This window comes from Micropterus dolomieu, linkage group LG22 (assembly GCF_021292245.1).
Source record: "Micropterus dolomieu isolate WLL.071019.BEF.003 ecotype Adirondacks linkage group LG22, ASM2129224v1, whole genome shotgun sequence".
Classification (NCBI taxonomy): Eukaryota; Metazoa; Chordata; class Actinopteri; order Centrarchiformes; family Centrarchidae; genus Micropterus; species Micropterus dolomieu.
Window position 1 is genome coordinate 12,470,611 of NC_060171.1, and position 21,453 is coordinate 12,492,063.

The window sequence follows — 21,453 nt, forward strand, 5'->3', positions numbered from 1 at the left end:
ACACACACACACACACACACACACACACACACGTATTCCCCAAAATGTTGAACTATTGCTTTGGGCTCCTTCAAGTAAGACGCAAAGCTGACAGTGGATCCCTATTTAGGGAGTTCCCAAATCCACGTGTCATTTGACACATCTTCTTTGAATGCAAAAGTGTTAAGTTGAGTGTTGCCAACTGCAAAGGCAACCGGATACAGTATAGGTGAGGAGGAAGACGTAGTGTTTGGCATGTTAGATACATTACCTACTACTTACACAATGTTCTTCAGAGGTACAGGTCAAGAAGGCAACAACTATGACACACTAATCATGGTAAGATTACATATTCTAGGCAATTTAGAATAAGGGAAGAGTGAGGTAAAGGTGGTTTGTATTAGATCTAAAGCTTGGAGGAGTAAAAGGACAGACCGTTGTACATGTCAGCCCTGAGCTTGGCCCACTCAGCTGTCCTCTGGACGGAGGTTTTCTCTTGGGTGAGGATGCGTGCGACCTTCTTCAGCTTCTCCTCGTTCCTCTCCAGATAACGGATACCCTCAGCCTGCAGCAACTTGAGCTTTTCGTGCCGGTTCTCATCCATGGAGATATCTTCGCTCATGTAGGGGTTGAAGCGGAAATAAGTGTTGGGAGGAAGGAAGGCGTCAAGCATGGTGTGAACCTCTGGAGGGAGTAAGAGAGGTGAGAGTGAGGCCGCACAAAAAACAAACATGACATTTTACACACCAAAAATCATAAACACACAATTAACTTCCTAATAGTTTCAATATTGTACAAACATTGAGAAGGGCGTGCAAAGTCCAAACCTGTCTGTCAGCGCTGTGGCAGCATTACATGAGTAAGCACTCAGGGTTGACGGTGTGAGGTAATGCCAAGTGAAAATGTCTGGCTTGTCTGTCATGCTTGTTTTCAAATGCTACGTCTCAGAGGTTTAAAATCAACAACATACAAATGAATATAAACAGGCAGCGGGTAGCAATCACATGGTAAATACGCCCGAAGCATCTAAAAAGGTGACAGCGGCTGTTTCTGTCTGTGTTCCCACAGTGGTTCAGCAGTGCAGGAGGACAGACACGAATGCTATTACAACTAGCAGCTGCCTTTGAGGCTGTTGAGCAAAACTCAACAAGGAGTAATGTACCTAAAGGTTATTTGGAGATTTATTGACTTGTATTGCTTAGATATTTAGAACTGGTCAATATAATGTATTACATTATCGCATTTTGAAAAGTTAAACACTGAGGAGTAAAAGTAAGATATGAGATGAGACAGACTTGATGTGTGTGTGGTTAATTATTTCTCTATCCTATTAATATTAAAACTTTTTATAACATTTACTGCAGTCAATGGCAGCTAGTTCCTGTTCCTATCAGCGACCAGTGTGCAGGTCTAGACTCAGCGTAACAAGTTTGGAGCTTATTGTTAAAAACTCTGATTATCATGTGGGCAGTGGGATGTTATTTAAAAAAAAAAAAGAAAGAATCAAACAGTCTCTTATTCATTGTCTGCAGTGCAGCTGTATAAAAAGCAGTCTTGGCTCTTTGCTAGCTTCTAAAAAACTTTACATAGTGGCCAGGTAAGTCATCTGTCCAGTGCTTTATCTTTACACAGCCAGGTACTAAAAACAAAATAACCACATAAAGACTCCAGAGTTATTGTACTTCAATGAAAAATATTGTACATTCGCAGCACATTTTAACCTGTGCCATGGTTGACAGTACACCTGTGGGTTCAGTAAGCTGCCATGAGCTTCGACTACAGACCAGTATTTATAATGCTGACGAAGCTCTTAGCATCCTAGCATGTAAGGAAATAAAAGAAACTCTATAGAGCAACTACATCAGCTAAACATGACTGAGTGAGTTTGTGAGTGAGCACAAGCAAGCTCCACCGGGAGCTTTATTTATCAGCCTTATCTGTCCACAACAACAAACCAAGCTATACTGACACACCTAAGACAAAGTAGGAGGCTTGTCAACACTGAGACAGGGGGGAAGCTTTTTGAAAAATAGAAAATCTGTGACAAACACTTGCTAACCTCATGTTTCTAAATAACAAAGCCCGTTAGAGAGCTGGGGAGGGCTTAATCCCAAATACAGGAGGAACAAGTGCAGAATAGCATCTAGGTCACACACTGCACCACAGCAGCAGCAACAGGGAGGGGACAGAGCCAAATTTAGGCACAGCAGAGGTGCCTATGTCCAGAGGTGATAAGAAGACGGAAGAGGGTGCCACAATGGGACATATGCAGAACAAAGTCAACCTGCAGTGCAGGATTTTCTGCACTGGTGACATAAAAACCTAATTCCTTCCCCCAGAAATGACACAGAAACAGAGGGCATAATTCATTCAAGTCTTTGTACATTGTGATTACAGTGTGTGAAATGCAGACAATATAAAATATAACAAAATCAATGCAAACAACTCCAAAATAGATGGTATGCAACATTAGGTTAGATATCATCTTTTGATCAGTGTTCCTCTTTGATGATGTGTAGGGATGGGGATCCTTAATTTTTATTGATATTGATACCCTTATTGAAACTGCTCAAGGATTGGATTCTTTATGGATACCACTATCAATACTTTACTATTATTTAGTGATGGTTATTTGGTAAGACCAGACCCAACGGGCATGAGGTAGGCCTGCACGGTATGAGGAAAATATTCAATGTGCAATAACGTTATATATTGAGATGACATATCACTTGCAATAAATAAACATATATTGAAGTGTACATATTAACTGCCTGGTTGTTTGAAATTTAATATTTTAAATACAGCTAAATGTTGTTTCTAGAGCAGCAACATTAATGTTTACAACAGCAAAGTAACTCAATAACTTTATCTGACATCACAAGTAGTGAGTGATGTTTAGAAAGAACAACATCAGTCTGTATCAGTCCCTCCTCCTCTCTCGCTGGCTGCAGGTAACGTTACCTGGTAGAAGGACGAGCGGCTGGTTTGTCTCAGCCAGCAGCTGAGTTTTTAAGACTACAGACCAGTCTTTTCTCCAGACAGACAGCTTTCTATTTAGCTTGTTTTTAACATTTGGCTAATGCCAAGCTAGCGTTAGCTGTGTTTGTCTTAAACATATAGGATGAGGACAGAGAGATAAATTAACCATTTCTACATGTTTAACGTTACCTTACAGACAGGTGTATTGATAAAGTATTGTCTTTTTACTTGCAAAGGTTTTATTGCACGTACTTACAGTAACGAGCGTAGCTGTCATCAACTAACGTTATAGTAGTTTGGAGCTAACTTAACCCTCACCGTATTCCACCGCTGACTCTCAAAGACCTGGCAAAACTTGGCACAACACCGGTGTGTGTGTGTGGGTGTGTGGGTGTGTGGGTGTGTGTGTGTGAGCCGACAGAGAGCAGGCAAGTCTCGATAGCAGTATCGATAAGCTTGAACCTAATTGATTTTCGGGTTTTGACAAATTTTGGAACCGGGTCCTTTTGGAACAGAGTCTCGATCCCCATCCCTAATGATGTGGCATGTGATGTCATGATTTTTGGGACTGTTCGCACAAAAATAATCTGACGTTTTTGACACTGTGGCAGTGGTGTTGCTTTGAAAGCTCCCATATAAAATGCGGAAATACAGATCTGTTTCAAAGTTAATCAAGTCAACCATATGTAACCCATTTTACAGTAGTGTTTATAATTGTAATTAAAGGGGCACTCCAGATATTTAGTATTTTAGTATATTGAGCATTTATACCATAAAGTTGGGGGTGCTAATGAGGGACAAATTATTTTAAAAGAGTAGGGGCTGAGATTGGGTCTTACTTTTAGTGTCTAGTATTGGTTAAGCTCCAAAAATCGACAGATCCTACACTTCCCATAATGCAAAGCATTTTTACAGCAGTAAAGCAGTTTTACATTACATTTATTAATTTAGCTGACGCTTTTATCCAAAGCAACTTACAATTGCTACTAATGTCAGATGTCGCACACCACTGGAGCAACTAGGGGTTAAGTGTCTTGCTCAGCGACACATTGGTGGACGTGTCACAGTGTGGAATTGAACATGGGCCTCACACCAAAGGTATGCGTCTTACCCACTGCCCCATCACCCCCTTTCAAAGACCACAACTCCACTTTGTAGCACAGGTTTTTTATTATCAATTGGTAGTCTTTACTACATTTACAGTCTGGCATATTTGTGAAATAAGTCAAATTGCATAATGCACCTTTTTTGCACCACATTTTGTCACTTACCTTCAGTGTCAGTGGCGCTGCTGATGATGTGGGTGAGCTTGGTTTTTAGGCTTGTGTAGGTGGTGCTGTTCTTGCCAGGAGTTTCACAGCGGCCCGTACCGAGTGAGACCACACACTCCAAGGGCGTGTTAGGCCACAAACACTTACACTCGTGGATAGCCAGTGCTGTGGGGTTGTTAATCAGCAGACCTCCATCCTGTGCACAAAACAGAAGACCTGCCATGTTAGAGACTCAATTTACAGGCTGTAAATGTTTTTTTTTATTCCAAGACCACAGTCAGCGAAACCAATTCATTGGCATGTGAAACTTCAAAACCACTTCATAGATTTTAACAGTCAATAGATGATTTTTTGAAGAACATCTGACGAAACAAAAAGAACAGATCAAGGTGCAGGTCCAATGTTTTTTTTTTTTTCCTTTCTTCCCTCACAGTTTCAGTCTGACTGGCTTTGATATTGTACAACCGCTCAGGAGTGCTTTTGCTTTGGATCCATAATCTACCCAAGGCAGTGGGGGAGTAACGGGAGAGGCTGTGGGGTTTGTTGAATAGGCATGAGACAGAGGGGCCGCAGGGCTGCAGGCTGGCAGCAGGATCAAACAAACAGGGGCCAGTCCTCATTAACGAGGCCAGGCTGGGGGGAGGAAGCTGCAGGGCCCCAAGTGTCAAGGGACACACTAGGGGGAAGAGTGCTTATTTATCCGACTGCGTGTATGTGCATGTTTGATCGAAAGCTCATGCCTGCTTAGAGTCAATGCATATAATAATGTGGGTACTTGGTTCTGACAGCATATGTCACATGGATTCATACACATTGCGCCTCAGGGAGCAGAGGGGAGGGAACATTCAATCTTTTCAGCACACTTCAGCAGTGTCGCAGCCTAACAACAATTCTGTACAAATCTGTGGAGCACATAGTGTGATGGGGAATATGCGGGATGCCTACCAAGGCGAGGTCTGTTAATCATCCAGGGAACAGGACTGAGAAATTGTATCATCAATCCGAAGACAAGGAAAATAGAGCTGCAAAGGGAGTTGGCTATTGTAGTTAGTGCATCAGGTAATAGCTCCCATGATAACAGATGCTTTGTGAATGGCATGTGGCTTTTCATATAGTAGTTCTCTATGAAAACTTTGAGTGACCTTGAGAAAATACAGGAAATTCAGCAAAGCAAGCCACTCAAAAGAAATACATTAATAGTCAAACAAGACTAAGAATCTACAGACACACTTGCAGCTCTGGTAAGACTGACTTGACAAAATGCTATAGTCAGCATGCAAACGTGCTTATGTTTGGGTGGTATAATGTTTAACATGTTCACCATCTTACACTGACACAAAGTACAGCTGGAGCTGACAGAAATGTCTTTAGAGCTGCAAAATTTCGAGCAAAATTCTCAGGTTCCAGCTTCTCAAATATGTACATTTCCTGGTTTCCTTAGTCTTCTATGATAGTGCCTTATACCTTTGGAATGGTCAGACAAAACAAGACATATAAAGATGTCAACAATGACAATAATTGTTAGTAGCTTGGAAACTCGATAATGGTACCCTATGAAAAGCTAAGGGATCACAAAAGTCATTACAATTTATCCTGAGGGTGCATGAATGTCTGGTCAGTCTTCATGTTGGGGTGTAACCAAAAAAGTGAAAACTTTGTAGTGCTGTTTGCGCTAGATGAAAAGTCAGGACATCATCCACGGTCTTCAGGAGTCATCCTTCGAGCACCATGAATATATGTACTAGATTTCCTGAAAATCCATCCAAAAGTTGTTGAGACATTTCAATAAAAAACAGAAATGTCATCATCATGGTGGCGCTGCAGGAAAAGTCAGGGGATCAACAAAACGATTAGGAATCATAAATGTCGGTACAAAACAGTTGATATTTTAGTCTGGATGAAAGTGGTGTAAAAAAAATAAAAAAAATTACAAAGGCAAATGTCTCCAGTCCCTCTGAGTCAGACACTGTCTGATAGATGAACCTTCTATGATTTAAAAGAAGAAGAATCTGTTTAGATAATGTACTGTACGAATGATCAAGAGAATGTCCTGTGACAGCCAGAGCCTCACAGAGCACCGATCTCACAGGCTGAGATGGAAGTCACATAAAGAGGCTTTCGCTCTGCCACAAAGCACGGACGAATTGCTGAGACAGCCGTTTGTCCAAAGCACGTCATTATGCACCAGTAGGGTGTCTGGCAGACCAAGAAATGAATCACAGAAAAGGGGAGAAAATGCCTGTATTGGAGTTGCTCCTAATGGAGACTTAGAGGGACTTGCACTGTGGAGAGCACCAGACGAACCCGGCTGGAAACAAAACAACTAAGCAGTTTTCTTATCACTCACACCACTGTGAGCCGCTCCATTTTCTGAACTCAGTGGCAATTATGGCAACAGTCTGGGTCCAGTCATGGGTTCTTTGTGCTGATAGCTGGGGGCAAGTTTCACAAGCACAGTGGCCAGCCTCGCGCACAGAGCCAAGCATGTAACATTAGAAGCCAACTGTACAATGCTCTTGTGAGCTGGAAGTTGAATGCCATAACTTGTCTCCATTTCAGTGCACCTGCTTGGGCAATTCAAAGCTGGTGAACATAGTTGAGGCCTTTAAGGAAAGTTGTTTTTTTTTTGGCAGTGAAGTCGCTTTGTGGTGCCACTGGAAGACTGTTCTTTGTGTGTGGCGGTCAGAACTTTTTAGAGGATCATTAATTTAAAAGACAAAGATAATTTGCATCTGCCATCTCCTTCCACAGCTGCCATGAACAAACACATTTCATTACATTTTTTCACTTAGCTGACACTTTTATTCAAAGCAACTTACAATTGCAATTTATGGCAGAGGTTGCATGCCTTTGGAGCCATTTCCTTGAGAAAGATGGTACCAGGCACACTGAGAACATGCTCAATCTGCAGTGGTACAGCCGGGGCTCTTTAAAGCCACTTATCACTGAGATATTCATACTTAGACTACTGCCACGTTTTCACACAAGGATGTCTTGAAGCCAGGGTTTATTTGGATGAAGAGTTAAGTTAGAAACAATGATCTACTTAGGACAAACAGCAAATGAGCTTTGCATGCAAAATAGGCAAACTCAAGCTGTCTATCAAACATGCAGCAAGATGCAAGGCAAAGGTCATTTCCATTTATGAGGATTAAGAGCTGTAATGCTGCTCGCAGTGAATAAATGTGCCGTGTGGCAACTGATGAATGTCCTCAAAGGGTACACCCCTGTCAGCCGAGACCATCTGACGGAAGTTTAACCCCAGAGTCTGAATGGAAACTGAATTTTGAAATGGCATGTTTGAATTCCACCTTCCTGAAAGGCTTAATGCTTTCCTTTAACAGCATGCCTTGATTCCGGTACAGCCTGTTTGCTGATACTTTGCCCTTCAGGGTCTAATGGCTGATTCACAAATCAGCTCCTCATTTTCCTGCAGCTCGAATGAAGCCAGTTTTCAACTAATTAGGGCTCCTACACCTACGGGAACATGTTTCCCTTCTTCAGATGGCCAATTAAACCAAAATACGGCTTTAAAAAGAAAGCGCTCTTACAGAATGTGAAATAAAACTATTGAGATGATATTAGCTGTGATGAATAAACAAAATTAAGACATGCACCATTTATAGCTCCCTTGCACTGGTGTTTGAAATATCTGCACTGTCATTAACTTTTGGGGGCTTATCTTCACTGTGCCAGTTTAGGCTGTCTTAGAGGGGGAGAGCTGATTTGAATAGGAAAGAGGTGCTATCGTCAGGATCAGTAAAAGTCATTTCACGCCCCAGTGTACGTCAGCTCCTAGTAGTTGGGACAGCAAACTTCATTCTGTTCATCCTGCCTGTATGCCTCTGTATCTCTCTCTCTGCCTCTCTAACTCATGGGGAAGCTTCAATGCTGTCTTGTGCAAGGGTCATTATTAGCAGCCACAACACAGAGACGAACAGAGCGCCTGCTTAAATCTAAATGAGGTGAGACTTTGACATACATGTGGTATTGCATGTACATCATAGTCCCAGTGAGCAGCTGTAGTCATTACAATTTCATCTTTGGCTTCTTTGACAGGGCTTGACTGAGGGGCACTGAGCTCTGTCATGATTTATTATGAGGCTCCTTTCTCTCAAATGATTAATTAGGGAAGCATTACATAAGCCATGGACATCTGATTGCTGATTGTGCCTGTCACAATAACCAGGCTGTTTTCCGGAAATGGTCATTCAATTGATAAAGTAGATAATTAGGCTGCTGTAAAAACTCTCCTGTACTCTCAATACTTCTAAATCAATCGACAGTTTGCACATGAAAGCAAGCTTTCTCAGTCACTCTCTATGCAATCAGAAAAATAAATCTGCTCACTGAGTAAAATTAATTGCCCAAATGGCATCCAATCCACATAAAGGCCACCATTGTCCATCAACGAGGATGAGAATGACAACGGTTTGGTGACTGCCACTCTTAAGCGGCGGTCAGGTCAAGTCAGAGGTCTTCATGCCATATTATGCAATTACGCCGACCAGTTCTCCTCTTTGCCTTTTTGCTTTATAGGCCCCAAAGGTCACATTCAGTCATCAAGTCATCTTCCCAGGCTGTCGATAAAGGAGGGACGCATCTGTATGAGTGCCAACTTTGCCGCAGGCAGGCAAATAAATTGTGATCTACTGTTTACAGTTACCTTTTCCCACATATTCAGTGAATACATGGCCACACATGTACAACCAGTATTGAAACAATGAATCATCCCTGCCAGCTGGAGCCATCCAGATTAAACTGTGATGATACGTGCAGTGATATAAATGGGTACAGAACCTCATATTTACTCAGATTCCCTCGAGGCTTTATGTACATATTTGACAACTTCATATTAGAAAGCATAATGTTTCTGTCCATCCTAACAAGTCACACACTGGGCAATTTAAAGCTAATTTTGCTGCTGTACACTGGAGAGGTGCCTGAACACACACTTGCATATCAATACAATGTGAAGCAGTGATTTATTTTAAGAAATCTCATCTGGAGCCACTGCAGTGAGACGCCTGCAAAGTGTGGTGCACTGTGAGAAAGGAAGGATGTTAGAGACTGAGGAAGATTTGGGTAGGCTTTCACACAGCAGTCAGTCAACATAATCAGTGGACTTGCCTAATCCCAAAACAAGTGTGCCAGTGCAATCAAGTGTTTATGCATGAGTGAAAACATACAGTATGTATATAACAGAACAAAAAGAGTAGTAAGTGGATGAAACAGAGGTAAAGTGACTATGAGAGAATCCATGTGTGCACATTTATACTCAAGAGGCAATGATCCCGAGTCTGTCTGGGAGCAGGAAGCTGTCTGCAGCAGTACTCACTAGTCTGAGCTCTATCCTCCAACAGCCTCCAGGCCGAGTTATCAAGGCTTAACACGGGAGGAGAGGAAGTGGCTAAAAGCTCAGATTTATACTGTCGCCTCCCTGAATCCTCCATCTCTCCTCCTCTCTGCCTTGTCTGAGAAGCACTGCGGTGCTGAGCATGTACTTTATGACCATTAACGTCACCTCCAGTGGCCTTTACAAGGGAAAAAAAAAGAGAAGCGAAAAAGGTGATCCAAAAGGTTATGATTTCTTGAACTGCACTTTTGGAATGGCACATAATTATGTGAGACCCTATGCCTCTTCCTCCACTTTTCTCACACAGAATCAAACTGTCTTGAGTTCTTTAGTCAATGCTGCCACATTTAATGACTTCTTTGGCTTATTTATGTGATTTAGTAGTGATGATGTGACCTACTCCGTTTGAGACTGTGTGATGTCTTTCTGTTGAGTGTTGTGCCATGTTGGGGCTCTTAATAGCCTGCACTGGGGGGGGGGGTGGCCCACTGATTCCATGCCTCCTATCAAATGCTGGCAGAGGTGGGCACAAAACATGCTCCCATTCCTCCCCATTGCCTCAGGAGACACCACGACAACTAGGCGGAAAAAAATGGGTCCTCCTCGCCATTCCACCCATGCCCTGGCATCCATTGTAAAACATCTGAAGACTTCTACTTGTGTTCTTTAGCGCTGAGATAACTGAGAGCGCTTTTATGTGTAACCTCTCTTCTTTCATCTCCTCTGTTTTTCTCCGCTCTTTTCCCCTTGTTGCCCCTCACTAAGGCACCCTCTTCATGGCTATGGTAGCAAGTGTGAGGCTTTGATAAAACCACGGTTGCTGTGCTTCAAAGGTCTTGCTCCAAGTTACAATTTCCCCTGTGTTACCAGTCTGAATCTGGCTCCGTCAGATTTTCATTCCAGTCTGCAGAATCACAGAAACATCAAGTAACAATTAACAACTTTCTTGAAACACTGCTTGAGAATTCCGGCATTCGTTCAGCACATGGCATGGCAACTCTCCTGCGCTCACCGTACAAAAGGGTGATTGTTTGGGACTTGAATTAAGTGAAAAACTCTGTGGGCGTTTGTGGAAAAAAGCGAGATGACTTTCTCTCTATGGAATCCTGACATCACACAGACAGCATGTTATCCTCACGACTGGTTTCAGTAGCTTAAGCAGCCAGTAAACAAAGCCATCAGGCTGGGTGGCATTTTGAAGCTGGCCCTGTTCAAATAGAAAGTACACTGGCTGAAAGCTGGGCAAAAATGTATTTTAGGAGGAACTTATTATAAATACTGTTCTTTGACGTTATCCTAGCTTACATCGTCCAAACTGTAAAAAAAAAAAATAATTGAGATTTATCTGGTTTAAATTCGTTAGAGCAAATTAGCATTTGCTTTATCACTGAGTCAAACTCATTACTTTGATACCAGCATCTCTTTATAAATGGTTTGTCCTTGCCAAATGTCACACAATGCTGATTAAGCCTATCGCACCAATCTCTGGGTATTCTCAGTATACAACATTTTTTTTTTAAAGCTGGTGTCAGTGTGGCGACATTGTCGTGCTGGCACACAGATACAGAGTGATGTGTTTTATGCCAACCAGCAATGATTGGTTTACCAGGGACAACCCAGAGCCATGTAGAGAGCTCAACGATCCACCATTGCTCTAAAAAAAAAAAAAAAAAAAAAAGTTTCTAATGCTCCATGTAAAAAAGGAACTCGGCGTTCAGAGGAAGGATTACAGTCAAAAAAGATAGCTATCAATGAGGAGGACAAACTCGGATTACCATTGGTGGTAAGGTGCCCCCTCCTGCCTCCTTTCAACTCTTTTTGTAATTCATATGAATGCATTCATATGAAAAAGCGAACTGAACTTAATTTCAATATGTAGACGTTTATAGCATAATATTAATTTTCTGATGTTCAAAACTCTATGTCCTTTTGAAAAGCAAACACATGCTAGTATATTATCTTCAGTTGTGGTGATCACAGGTAAAAAATGTTCCAAAAAAAAGGGATAGAAACTGGAATAAAAGTGAAAGCCCTAAAATCCCATTGCAATTGCCATTCAGGCAAAGCACCTCCTTAAAATATTCTCTAAAGAATTATTAGACTGAGAAAAACATCATTCAGTTTTTCACTTGGAAGATAGAAATGAAATGAAAATACAAATGTAACTAACTCCATATCAAATGTGTTAAATATGTGAAACTACTGATGGTGTCTCATCCTCTCACAGTATGAGGATTCCTGCTGGCGGATGGAATAGCAGTTCCATAATTAGATTGTCTGTCTTTTCATTCTAACGAGGCAGACGTAGCAGTCACACTTGTGTGTGATGTAGGAAGTGCTGCATTGGGCTAATTTATGCATCTCAGAGTAGGGTGAGATCTGCTAGACGGTAAGCTGGGGAAATCTCTCACCACAGGTGGGTTTTCATCAACCAGTCTCTTTCATTTTCTCCCCTGAACATTCCCATTCACCTACACAACTAACAAAGCTTCCAATTAACAATGTGGGAGCACGCCAACAAGGAATATTGCCTTTGATGCAAACACATGCTCATATGTCTACGTTAAGTTCATCAGTCTTTACAACACATCTGTGTTTGAACGCCAATTCAAGGAGATGTTGACATCTGGATGTGGCAGGTCAAACTAGGCTACATCAGCTGAATACTCAAGCAGAAGTGGAACATAATGACTTGCATCTAATTTTTCCTGTGTGCTTTTTACCTCTCTTTCTAAAGCACTTTTAAACTTCTGTTTTGAACAAAATAAAATGTACACTTGTTTTACACAAGATTCTACTATGCCTCTACTCATGCGGTTTCTTGTTTACTCTGTGCTCTCTATGGACTAAGCCCTTATTGAAAAGGTAAAGGCAAACAGTATTGATCAGTAAAATGGTAGAGTGGACTGGCGGTGTGTTATGTTACTGATGGCTAATGCATGCCTTTTTAGAGAAGTGGGATTTAAGTGTCTCATTGCGAATCTACTCCTCATTCTCCTGTCAAAATGTAACTGACTGGAAATAAACACTGACAGGACAGAAATGGAGTTCCTCCCTCAAGCTTGCTGTCTAGAGAGATCCTTCAAAAACTCCGCCATCAACACTGACTATACAGGGCATTTAAAGCCAGCGCCCCAACAACAAGCCCTGTATTACTGTGGCACTGCATTCAAATTGTCACCAGTTGTGTAAATATATGATGTGATTGCAAAGCAGGTTGAGAGAAAGCACAACTACAATATATAAGCCTTCATAGAAACAATGGACATTAATATTTCACTGGACAACCAAAGGTCTTCAAGCTTTGTACACTGACTTACTTGTGCATTATTTTCATGCATTACAGCCAAATAGTTTTACAGTATTACAGTTGTATAGGACAGAAAAAATTATAGTGTGAGATCAGCTTTGTAGGATAATTAAAAATACATTTGGGAAAAATTAAGCTAGGGCATACATAAAATGGTTCAACTGAGTTAAAAGCTAAAATTTGACTAGTGCAGATGTCGCATTGCTATCACCCATCACTACTGAGGGCTGCCGAAGATAAAAGCCTATAACATTCAATATTTATCATGTTCTGTAACTCTGACACATGTTCTCTTTGTCTGTAATGGTTATCTAGGAATTTAAGCTTATGTAACAGTTGTGCTCATGACCATAATCATGGATAAAAGCATCAGCTAAAGGCTTAAAATCTAAATGTAAAATTTAAATCCACTGCCATGAGCCCTATCACTTTCCCTCATCTGTAACCAACAGTTAGATAGTACAAAGATAACTAGTATGATTTAACCATCAAGTTCATTGTGACCAGTGGCGTCCTTTCCACTACCCTTTTACAGTTGTGAGTGGGACTGACCTGGTGGAGATCATTTCCCAAGGTGAACTCCTGGAAATACCCAGGGGCTGCTGACGTAGCACGGATAGCCTGCCACAGCTGGTGCTGGCAGCCCCCCAGGTAGTGAGAGCGCACCCCGGGCAGCAGGTTGTAGTTCCTGAACACATAGGCCTTTAGGGGAGTGCCCCGGTTCACAATGGTGCTCACTGCTGCCACCTATAGTTGAAGGACATGACAAACAACAACGCCATATGGCATTTCACAGCCAAACAGATCTAAAATGAAGGAAAATACCTAGACTGACATTCTGACAGATCAATTTGGAATCATCTCTGTTTTGGAAGGAATCTGCTGACATATGAAATCCTAGATCTATGTGAAATCGTTATCCACACGGTCTTATATGACTTTAGAGTGTATTTTTCCTTCCACTTGTCATGCAGTGATATGCAGGACAGAGATATAGAAAGGAGCTTTCTTTGTAATATCCCAGTAAACAAAATCAGGTGAAGGCTCACTGGTCAGTGAACAGAACAGAACAAAAGGTAAGAATGAGCCAGACCATCTTCTAAAGCTCACCTTGGGGCATTCTGGGTTTCTTGAAGTCTCCACCAGGAGGTGAGAGCCCATTTTCTCTCTGTGGAAGGGACGATCGGATGAGGTTATTTTCGGGCTTAGCAAATTTTGGACTATTTCTTTCACAAAATCCCCTGCATATCAGGTAATGGAAATTGAAATCATTTTGTGATTAGCATAATTATTTTCAGTTCTACAGGGTTTTTTTAGGCCACAGCTGTCTATGTATACTTTCTATGACTGCTGACCATATTTAAGCTTGCAGTGGTGTTGTTTTATTCTTTAATAAGTTTATCCAGTGTTTCTAAAAAAGCCACTGGTTTACACTTATGCTATAATAATTAACTTTCCATATTGTGTGAAACTTGAAATAGGCTTTATCCATTACAGAGAACATCTGCTTTTCCAAGATACATTGTACACACTTTGCAAATAAATCTGCAGTTTAAAATACACGATCAAACAATGTTAACATAACTTTCTAATTTTAGTTAGGTACTTCCCAAATCACTGTATGCTTACTTTCATACTATAGTGGAAAGATATAAAGAATTAAAGAAAGAAAAGGATATAAAAAAAATAAAAGGCTTTTGAACCGTTTTACTAATATAGCATCTTAACATGGCAGCAAATAAACTAAGCACAACCACCACTTCATTAATGACAAAGGAACTGACCTGAGGATGTTCTCCCAGGCCTCGCTGTCATAGAAAGCATGGCTCCAGCCCATCTTCACGGTGCCAACAATGACATTCTGCTTGAAGACATCTGAACCCAGCTTCCGGTAAAGATCATCACACTCATTCAGTGGGATTTGGAACACACCTAGCATGAACCCTAAGATAGCACCTGAGGAAAAAGCACACACATACACACATTCAAAGAAGGAAAGTGACTGGGAAGTACCGGTAAAACTATGCAAAAAGCAGATTTTTGTAAATAGGAAGTATTAGAATACAACAAGGTAATATTAACGAGCAGAAAGGTTATGTACAGCTCGTTGTACTGTTACTCTAAAGCCGTGGAGTTGATGCGAGGCCGGCTGCCTAAAGTATTATCTGTTAAGAGTAACATTACCCTAGGATGAACCATAGGAAGTACATGGGATTAACATGGCTGTTACACGATAGGCAAATATTTCATAACTACTTTCTCTCCATGATTTAGAGCACCAGACCAGATTTCTAACCCACAACAGTGCTATGAGGGCAAAGATGGGTGTATCTGAATAACGTGGGTGATCAAACTAACCAGATGTTGCCCAGATGGGTTTTATTTGTGTGAACATCATTAGATCTAGCAGGCACATTACAATATGCTTTGACAGCATTCACTAAATGTGAAAATGAAGTACCTCCAACAGGTGGAGATTAAGAGAGAGAGAACTGATAGGAACTGTGGATAAACAGAATCTTCTGGTAGTGATTAAAGGCCTATGTGCTCTGCATATAAAATGCAGTTTTTCAATCTGCTGTGAAATAAAACCAACAGTGGCAGATGGAGAAAACAGTTTGAGAATGATCAACAGCACCCCCTTGTGGTGATTTTGCATAAAGGGAAAAAGCACAAATCCACCTATTGACAATTCCTGAAACTAAATGAAGATGTATCATTATATAATTTATCTAAGATTTAATTTGAAAACGACTTACTCTGGCCTAATTTGAGTGTTTAGTTGGTGGTGAAAACAACAAATATGTGATGCAATGTTGCACTCCGCTCTGATAATCCAGACATACATAAACATGCAGAAGTAGGGCAGGAGAACAACGCACCTGTGCTGACACCACATATATAATCAAACAGTTTGTAAATGGGTTTGCCGGTCAGGGCTTCCAGCTTGTGTAACGTCTGAAGTGCAAGAAGTCCCCTGAAAGTACAAAGTCAGACATACACATACGCAAAAAGCCATAAATTAATAAAATGACAACCAGCACACAAATTGCCCGCAAAGTGTGACATCTGATCAGTTTTCAATTAGAATAACTGAATGTTTCTCAAGACTACATTTACTTGACAGACTGAAACTCAAAACATGGCCTTGGCTGTAGTAAATGCTATTTACCGGTCGTTCCACTTTGAAAAGACTTAACATCAGTGACTCATTTCATACAATAAAGGAAAGAAAAAGAGCTCAACATACCTTAATCCTCCTCCATCTATGGACAGGATGCGTATGCCCCGGCCTTTAACAGGTGCGTGGTAGCCCACCAGAGCGAGGGCTTCTCTAACTGCTGCTCTCAGGCCTGGGTCATTGGCCTGTTTCAGACGCAGTAGGCAAGGGATAACCTTCTCCTACAGAACACAAATATACTTATGAGAGTCAGGAATGGAAATAAAAAACACGGTCCAACATGATGGAGTCAGGCCACAATTGGCCAAGCAAATTTACTTGCATCATGTGGCAAACAGGAGATAAAGCACAGAATTGTGAGGACAAGGTCTCAGGCACAAGCTGCTGGAGCGGCAACATTCAAGTAGGTGAAAATAATAAATCCTGCTGTATATATGTTCTATACCAGTATTTGCTCTCACTACCAGTCATGCATGCGTGCATTGCTCCTATTCTGGTGCTTGTTTTCTCTCAGCATGCAGTTACTGAAACAAGGGAACAGATAATCAGTGTTTCCTGAATGAGAGGTCGATCCCACTGTCTATCTCATACTGGATCAAAGTTTTGTCATCTCGCATGTGATAGCTGGGATGATTTGCAATGGAAAATGCATGCACATCAAAACCCTCACTGAAATGAAGTCAAGCTGGTTTGAAATGTGTAAGCACTGAATAAGTATCCTGACACCATCACAGCATGTGATTAGCATGTCTTTACTAAACATGATCAATCTGTCTTTATTAACAGGCTATATATCACAGTCCTTTTGTAAATCACGCCAAAATTAGTCACGTAGTTCTGCAAGGTTCTGTGCTTGGACCAATGATTTCCACCATGTCCTAAAAGCATAAACTTCCAGCTCTCTAGCGGTCTCCCTCCAGCCAGCTGCCACCACTAGATAACTCCTTGTTTCTTCATTTTCCTCATTTCAACTTCAAGACCGTTTTTCTTCCATGCAGCGCTTCCAACGGGAGCGAAAGTCATCAAAAGCTCAAAATGACGTGCAGCATCATGCCGCTAGGACATTCCAATTTCCTGACACTCGCTCAGGTCGCATTCAGTTAGCACATGGTGTTTGCACACGGTGTTAGGCAATATTATTAGGAGTAATTCCATAAATATTTATTTTTATACAGATGGTATCGATCAAGCCGGATTAAACCAGTCAGTTAGCTAAACTCCAAATGTGCTTATCGTACTTGTTCCCAAATATGTCTGAGACACATTATGTAAAGATAAAGTTACTCTAGAGGGCACCACCATAAAGAATCTCTGAGTTATCGTTGATCAGGATCTTTAACTCACGCATAAAACAAACTTCAAGGACTGGCTTTGTTCACAATGCAGAAAAACCTATCTGCACACTTCTGGTGGGTTATTGCAATTCCTTATTATCGGGCTGCCTGAATAAGTCCATTAAGACCGTCTGGTTGATCCAGAATGCAGCAGCATGTGTACTGACAAGAACTAGAAAAAGGGATCATATTTCTCCTCTATTAGCTTCTCTGCACTGGCTCCCTGTAAAATCCAGAAAAGAATTTAAATTTCTTCTCCTCACCTGTTAAGCCCTTAATGGTCAGGCACCATCATATCTTAAAGGCAGTGTACCTTATTACACTACTAGATCACTATTACCCAGAATGCATGTTTACTTGTGGTTCCTAGAGTCTCCAAAAGTAGAATGGGAGCCAGAGCCTTCAGTTATCAAGCTCCTCTCCTGTGGATTCATGCCACCATATCTACATTTAAGAGTAGGCTTAAGACTATCCTCGTAAATAAAGCTTATAGTTAGAGCTGGCTGAGGTGAGTCCTGAACCATGCCTTAGTTTGGCTGCTATAGGTCTAGACTGCCGGGGGAATTCCCATGATGCAATGAGCACTTTTCTCCTCCTCCATTTGTATACATTCTCATCTCATTAACGCATGTTACTAATTCGACCTTTTCCCTGTCCCAGAGTTTTAGGCTTTGTCGTCTCTCTCCTCTCTCCTTGTGTCGCTTTCAGCAGGTATTCATATCATTATTATTGCTATTATTTTCTTTATTATCACCACTACCATTACTATTATTGTACATCTCTATGTGGAACTTGCATTGTGCTACTGTGTGTTCTCTCTCCTCATGCTCTCTCCCTCAATCTTTCGACCCAACTGGTCAAGGCAGAACGTCCACCCTGATTATGGTCTAGACCTGCAATGAGATAACTTCTGTTATGAACTGGCGCTATATAAATAAAACTGAATTGAAGCCTGAGACATAAATAAATGCTATAGTATGCAGTCTGCATGTAGTTGCCGGAGTCTGACATTTTGCCTGGAATGGGGAAATTTCCAATCACGAGCAGAAGTTCATTCTACATTATTTATATGCTAATGTTTAACAGTTCTTGGCAGATATAACATGATTATGTATGCATAAAAACATAGTGATGTAAACACCATGAGCTAGTGCCAAACTAAGAGTTGATGCTTTTGACATGCTAAGCTGCCTCATGTTACTGACAAAGCATCAATATGCTAGCATTCTGGGGAAAAAATAAGAAAAAGTTAGCCTGTTCAGATTTCTCACCTTGACTGCAACACCACTAGTCTCTGGAAACTCCAGGAGATGGTAGCTGAGGTCTTCCACCCTGTTGATGTAGACTCTTACATCTGAGGCCCTGTGGAGACCCTGTACCAGAGCCCGAGTTCGATTGTCCACACTCACCCTAGCAATGATCTACAAAAAATGTGAAACCAGTTAGGTCCAGCTATTAAACAGTATGGGCTTAACTCTCTCTTGCTCACTCTCTGTAGATATAGATAATGAATGTTGTAATTATTGTTCTAATTCTTTTTGTATAATTTATTTCTCTTGTGACATTCTAGACCAGGATGCGAGGCAATCATGGAGAAAACCAACACATTCATGTATCAATCATCCAAAAGTAAACTGTAAACTAAATTAATAAAAGTCCTAAAATTGATATACCTTTTTTTCAGTACCTTTAACTAGATTTGTTACCTTGATGGTACAGATTTCTTGTCTGGCACTTGGACTGAATATAACTGGGCCATAACCAACCTTTATATCACATCTATCTACTGTATATCATCAGCAAAAGGACATAAGTCATCTAGTGTTTCTGCTATCTGCTAACTCAAACAAAATATATTATTAGTTACTGTTTAAAATGAGTCAATCCAGCCTTGCCATATGTCAGGTGTGTTTATATCTCCACAACATTAAAGCCTCACTTGTCCTATACAGTACACACCTCCTTTGGTCCTCTAACTCCACAAGAGGGTTATTTTTGAAAACAGATTCCCAGAACTCAGGCAGCACGTCAGCACATTACACTACCATTAGACATATAGAGTGACTCTGGTCAATGTGTGGACAGCAGCCAGGCACCCTGCTATAATTTACCAGACACCATCTGATGAGACAATCATGTTTTGCTAAAATATAGACCATATTCCATATAGATAGAATCTACAATGCCAAAATGTTTACATAATGCAGTCTAAAATTATGCTGTCTACACTGAATAATAATTAGTCAGGATCAGCAGTAACATCTTTAGCAAGAATGGTTTAGGTTGCCAATACATACAGTAGAAGACAAAAAATATGTGCTTTTCATGATTTTATTATCCCAACATTAGGTCAAATTTACAAACTGCTTTTTTGTAGACCTACCTTCTCCTTTTGAAGAAGAAGTTTCTTGGCTTTCTCCTCCGCAGCCTTCTGCTCTTTACTTATTGCAGCCTCGACCTGTTTGACTGGTGCTTCCTCAGACTTCTTCTCCTCCACTGTAGCACTTTTGGACTCAGCTGTCCTAAACTTGGGGACCAGGTGAGCAATGTAGCTTCCCACAAAGGCTTGCACAGTGGGAGCTGAGTAGGACAAGTAGTGTCCTAAACCTTTCTTAGAGGGAGGTGGAGTAACTGTTTTATCAGACACTAACAAGAGGTCACTAGTTTGTTGACCCTGAGAGGAAGTAGATGAATAGTCAACATTGTCTACTTTCTTGTCCTGAGTCTTCGTACTGCTGCCAAAGTATGAGTTAATATGATGGGCCAGGTAGTTGTAAGTCTCATCCAGGCTCACTGTGAAGGTGCTGGGATGGAAAAGTGCTGTGCTTTGTTTGGAAGTCTTGCTCTCATTATCACTCTGTGAAGGTTTAAGCTCCTCTTGATTCCTGGCTACACCGTCTTTGACAGTGGGAACAACACGTCTCAACCTTTTCTCCTTGTGTTCATGCACAGTTAGAATTGTGGCAGTGTCAGTCACCTGGGTAAAACTGTGAGGATGAGTGGAGGTAGTGGCACTTGCATCAAATGTAGCAGCAGAAGTAGGAATAGAAAGACTTGCAGAGGGTGTAGTAGATGTAGAAAGGGGAGCAGCATTAGTGGTAGCAGGAGTAGATGTCACAGCACTCTCCTCAGCTTTTGGTGTTGACTCAACACCAGCCTGAGCATTTTTCCCTGCCTTTAAAGCACTAGGCTTGAGTCTGGCAATTTTGGAGAGGAGCTCTGTATGTGTCCCACTCACAGCTTTAGAAACTGTGTCCAGTGTGTTCTTCACCCGCGACATGTGTTGGCTCAGCCCAGCAGACCACCTTGAGGCTGAAGTGTTCAAATACAAGGTGCTGGTGTGGAGTCCAAGTCTTTGTCTAACCTGGCTAGCTTTAAAGAGCCATCCGTTACACCCAATGACCCTCAGGTGGTGGATGTGCCTCCAGCTGAGATAGCCAACCTTGTAGCAATAAGGCTGTTGGACATGAACCTTGCAGTGAGAGTTACCAGACAAGGGAAATGATGCTGCTGACTTGCGAGCATGTTTCACCCAGGTATTTGGAGCCCATCTATGACTCATTATTTCAGGTCACAAGAGTTTGTGCCATCCAAAGCAATATCAGGTCTATGCTCTCCCTTTTCATTAACCTGGTGATGAAAGACAAAAAATTGATGTATACATGAGAGAAAGAAAACAGTACGAAAAAAAATGATGAAAATGAACACAACAGCTAGCTTCTACTAAGAATGACATATTTCACCATCAGCAACTAACTGTTAAGTTAGCTAATCCGCTAACACAGAGTGCCGCGGCTGTTAGCTAACTCGCCACACATAAAGGCCACACAAAACTAACCACAATAAACCGTACCAGTCTCTGTATGTTGTCGAAGGATTCGTTTAATATTCCCATTAAGTCGCCAGACTTTGTTAACGTCAAAACAAGTGACACAACGTCATTCGACCTGACACTAGATTTCCAGAATGATGTGACGACGTAACTCAAAAGAAAAACATTAATCACGTGATGCTCTATGTGCGATGCATTTGGCTGTCTATCA

The 21,453-nt window shown here is 41.3% G+C and overlaps 1 protein-coding gene across 3 annotated transcripts; it reads right to left on the minus strand.

Annotated features, from left to right (window-relative positions):
* Window positions 1–6: 6 nt before the first annotated feature.
* On the minus strand, window positions 7–21,412 carry LOC123961484 (calcium-independent phospholipase A2-gamma-like). Of its 3 annotated transcripts, none has more exons than XM_046036933.1 (10): window positions 21,264–21,409; window positions 19,794–21,040; window positions 18,682–18,831; window positions 16,146–16,297; window positions 15,778–15,872; window positions 14,680–14,851; window positions 14,006–14,063; window positions 13,448–13,642; window positions 4,230–4,425; window positions 7–663 (listed from the first exon to the last, which is right to left on the minus strand). In XM_046036933.1, exons 2-10 carry the CDS (start codon window positions 20,970–20,972, stop codon window positions 386–388), a joined length of 2,475 nt encoding a protein of 824 aa, XP_045892889.1. In that variant the 5' UTR covers window positions 20,973–21,040; window positions 21,264–21,409; the 3' UTR covers window positions 7–385. The 3 variants fall into 3 exon arrangements, 2 of the variants coding, with proteins under 2 accessions (XP_045892889.1, XP_045892890.1); XM_046036934.1 differs by lacking the exon at window positions 7–663 and adding an exon at window positions 9,568–9,763 and having other exon boundaries at window positions 4,268–4,425; window positions 21,264–21,412; XR_006822742.1 differs by lacking the exons at window positions 7–663; window positions 4,230–4,425 and adding exons at window positions 9,630–9,763; window positions 9,986–10,489.
* Between the last annotated feature and the right edge of the window lie 41 nt (window positions 21,413–21,453).